The sequence below is a fragment of the Notothenia coriiceps genome, unplaced genomic scaffold (genome assembly GCF_000735185.1).
Source record: "Notothenia coriiceps isolate Sejong01 unplaced genomic scaffold, NC01 NC01_scaffold00014417, whole genome shotgun sequence".
In the NCBI taxonomy this organism is placed as follows: Eukaryota; Metazoa; Chordata; class Actinopteri; order Perciformes; family Nototheniidae; genus Notothenia; species Notothenia coriiceps.
Genome location: NW_011347118.1, coordinates 1,339 through 5,105, shown reverse-complemented (window position 1 = coordinate 5,105; position 3,767 = coordinate 1,339). Strand labels below are relative to the sequence as shown.

Genomic DNA, 3,767 nt, shown 5'->3' with positions numbered 1-3,767 from the left:
CCCCCCAATAAAGCAAAACTGCATGTTTCAGAGTGGCCTTTTATTGTGGCCAGCCTAAGGCACACCTGTGCAATAATCATGCTGTCTAATCAGCATCTTGATATGCCACACCTGTGAGGTGGGATGGATTATTTCGGCAAAGGAGAAGTGCTCACTATCACAGATTTTTTCAGATTTGTGAACAATATTTGAGAGAAATGGTTATTTTGTGTATTAGAAAATGTTTTAGATCTTTGAGTTCATCTCATGAAAAATGGGAGCAAAAACAAAAGTGTTGCGTTTATATTTTTGTTCAGTGTAATAGATTGCAAACAGATGAATGTTATGGATGTTCTTTCAAAAGTTCAGGTGTTTAACAGTATATTCATTATTGAATACAACACCGTATATATTCTAATATACACAATTTCATACTTAGTACTCAGTATTGTTGCCCTTAACACTCTGTTCTACTGGGAGCTGTATATTCTTAATAATGTGTGCTACAGACGTAATATTGCTCTCATAATTATAATATATAATATAAACAAACTTTATTGCTTTTTAGCCTAGTTTTTTTGTTTTGACAGATATTAAGTGTTTTCTTGTTTCCCTCCCAGATATTGATGAATGTTCGTCTAAGCAACATAACTGCCAGTTCATGTGTGTGAACACCATCGGAGGCTTCACCTGCAAGTGCCCCCCCGGCTTCACCCAGCACCAGACGGCCTGCATCGGTGAGTGCATCAGTGACGGCCTGCACTAAAAATAATGTCTAAAGAGGGACAAATGTAGCATCTTTAATGTGTTTTTGTCCCCCTGTTTGCAGACAACAATGAGTGCTCTGCTCAGAACACGGCGTGTGGAACCAGAGCTGCCTGCGTCAACACGCCCGGCAGCTTCAACTGTGAATGCTCTAAAGGTTTCTCCCTGGACGGCACCGGCGTGGAGTGTGAGGGTGAGTACACGCTGAAGGAAGATCTGTCACACAAGGTCCTTTTTTTGTTCTTCTACCTGTATCTTTTTGTGGTTGTCAAGAAACAACTTAGAACTGTCTGAAAGTAGACGTTTGGTAACACGAGACCACGGTATACAAGCTTGGCCAAAATAGATCCCGTTGACAAAAAACTAAAATATATATGAAAGGAATTAAATAACTGAAATATAAGAGAAGGTTGATCGGGCAATCACACAGACAATCAATGAAGACAATCACCATTTATCACAACATTAAATTCAACCAGTCTCGTCTGCACATAGCAAAAAAAGTCCTGTCAATTTTCCTAAGAAGGAATACAATTCATAAAAGAGAGAATAGGATAAGTTTTATAAAACGTATTGGAGCAACCCCTTATATTGTAATTCATGTTCTCTTAAGTATATGAAGGACATTAAGTATTTTAAACAAGCAGCAAAAAGCAAATGATGCCTGCAGGCTAAAAGAGAGGCAATATTTTTGATCTCATTTGCAGTGAAACAGGTAAATCCTTCAGGGACGCTGAAGATACAGATCAAGGGGCTAGTGAGCATACTTTATGCTAGAAAAAGTACAAATAGTAGCAATGTCATGTTTAATTCCAAAGTCATGGGAACGTTGACAAGTTTCTGGTGTTTTTCATTTGTCAGAAATCAGTGTTTGCACTGAAATGAACCCGAGAGATTAAAAGTGTATTTTCTTTTTGCTCAGATGTGGACGAGTGTGGCAGTAACCACCGCTGCCAGCACGGCTGTCAGAACATGATGGGAGGTTTCCGCTGCGGCTGTCCTCAGGGCTACGTGCAGCACTACCAGTGGAACCAGTGCGTGGGTGAGTCCCACTGATGCATTCTGGGAGTTTGTCCTGTGGATAAAGGATCTGGGGCTCAAGGCTTATTATAAGGCTGCAGCAATATGTTAAGTTATAAATTGTTCCATAATGTATGTAAAAATATGATGTCTCCTTAAAGTGGACCTATCATGCTATATTTGAATAATATAGTGTAGGACCATACCTATATAAGGCATATTTATACTTTTTATTTTTCAAAACACCAAACAGATCATGCATTTTAGCCATTCCTCATTTCGCTCAATTTAACACTGTCTTTGCATGGGCTGATTCTGTGAGAACAGCACCATCTACAGGCCTGGCATATGTACTACAGCGTCTCCAGCGCTTTGAACGGCAATTTCCATGGCTGTCTCCTCCTGATTGGTGGAGTTGGCCCAATAGCCGTAGCGCCACTTCTGTGACGTCATAGAAATGTTCAAATCTGGATCAGTCTGTATCAGATCCGTTGCAGCCCCTTTTTAAGAGATTTGGGTATGGAGGAAAATAGAGAGGGGTTGTGTTTTCTGACACTTGGTGAGTTCCCTGGAACACCGGGGACACATATTCATGTATAAAAGACGTACAAAAGTGCATTTTGCATGATAGGTCCTCTTTAAGTTATTAGTGTAAAGTGATTAAAGAAAATTCTTATGTTTGAGGAATAATGTAATAACCATTTCTCAAAATAAATATATATCTTGATTGATCTGGTTTTATCTAACTCTTAATTAGTTTAGTTAGTTTGTTACAAGGCATTAAGGGTGGATGGGGAAACCGATTTATTAAAAAAATCGACATTTGAATCAATTCACAACTTGATTCTTGATAGAAAATATTTGCGTTATATATTCGATCGACAGTTATCCCACAGAAAAAGTAAAGTTATCGGAAACATGTTGTGACACCAGTATTTCTATGATTCATTTTTTTAAGTGGCAAGTAATGACAAATATTAAAAAGACCTCTTGCATAAGCCTATCAATTTGATTTATGCTGTATGCAGAATTAAATACTTGAACTCACTTATCTTGAATGGAAGAATAACACCATATTTTTCTCGTACACATTCTCATCTTCTGTCTCTGCACTTTTCCCCCTTCAGATGAGAACGAGTGTCAGGGAGCGTCGGTGTGTGGCTCCGCCTCCTGCTACAACACACTGGGCAGCTTTAAGTGTGTGTGTCCCTCCGGCTTTGACTTCGAGCAGGGTGGCAGCGGCTGCCAGGACGTGAACGAGTGCAGCGGCGGCAGCTCCAACCCCTGCATGTACGGCTGCTCCAACACCGACGGAGGGTATCAGTGCGGCTGCCCCGGGGGCTTCTACAGGGCCGGACAGGGGTGAGGGGACACATATGATACGTAATAATAACATAGGAGACGATGTGGTACGATACGATATACCATGGTAGGATAAGATACGATCTGAGATTATACGATACAAAACGGTAACATACTATAGCATACGTTACAATACGATATGAGATGATGCAATTCAGAACGATACCATACGATACCACATGATACCATGCCATACCATGCCATACAATACGATACCAAACTATGCAATTCAATACAATAGTATACTGTATGGGACGATACAATAAGAGATGATACAGAACGATACGATACTCAGGGTTCTTACGGTCATTAACAACCTGGAAAAGTCATGGAAATTCAAAATGCTAATTCCAGGCCCTGGGAAAGTTATGGAAAAAAATATTTTTCCCAAAGTTTTGGAAAAGTCATGGAAATTTAACTAAAATTGCATCAAATATAATTTATATTTTAGCTAATGACAAATAGTAATACTATAATGATAATAAATACTGTATCGTATAGTAATGAAACGTGAAATGGCATTTAACTGACGAGGTGTTTTGCTGGTGAGAGATTTGAGTTGATTTAGCGTGTAGAAGCTATTTGATTTGTTTCAGATCGGCACAACATGTTTCAGACCTTATTTTCCTGTTCCATGTTAA

At 39.3% G+C, this 3,767-nt stretch overlaps 1 protein-coding gene across 1 annotated transcript; it reads left to right on the top strand.

Moving 5' to 3' along the window:
- Positions 1-599: 599 nt before the first annotated feature.
- On the top strand, positions 600-3,130 carry LOC104948488 (fibrillin-2-like; the record flags this gene model as incomplete). The annotated part of the gene is made up of 4 exons (XM_010774692.1): positions 600-716; positions 809-937; positions 1,667-1,786; positions 2,892-3,130. Coding segments are annotated over 4 exons (605 nt in total), but the record flags the coding sequence as incomplete, so codon positions are not given.
- Positions 3,131-3,767: the final 637 nt, after the last annotated feature.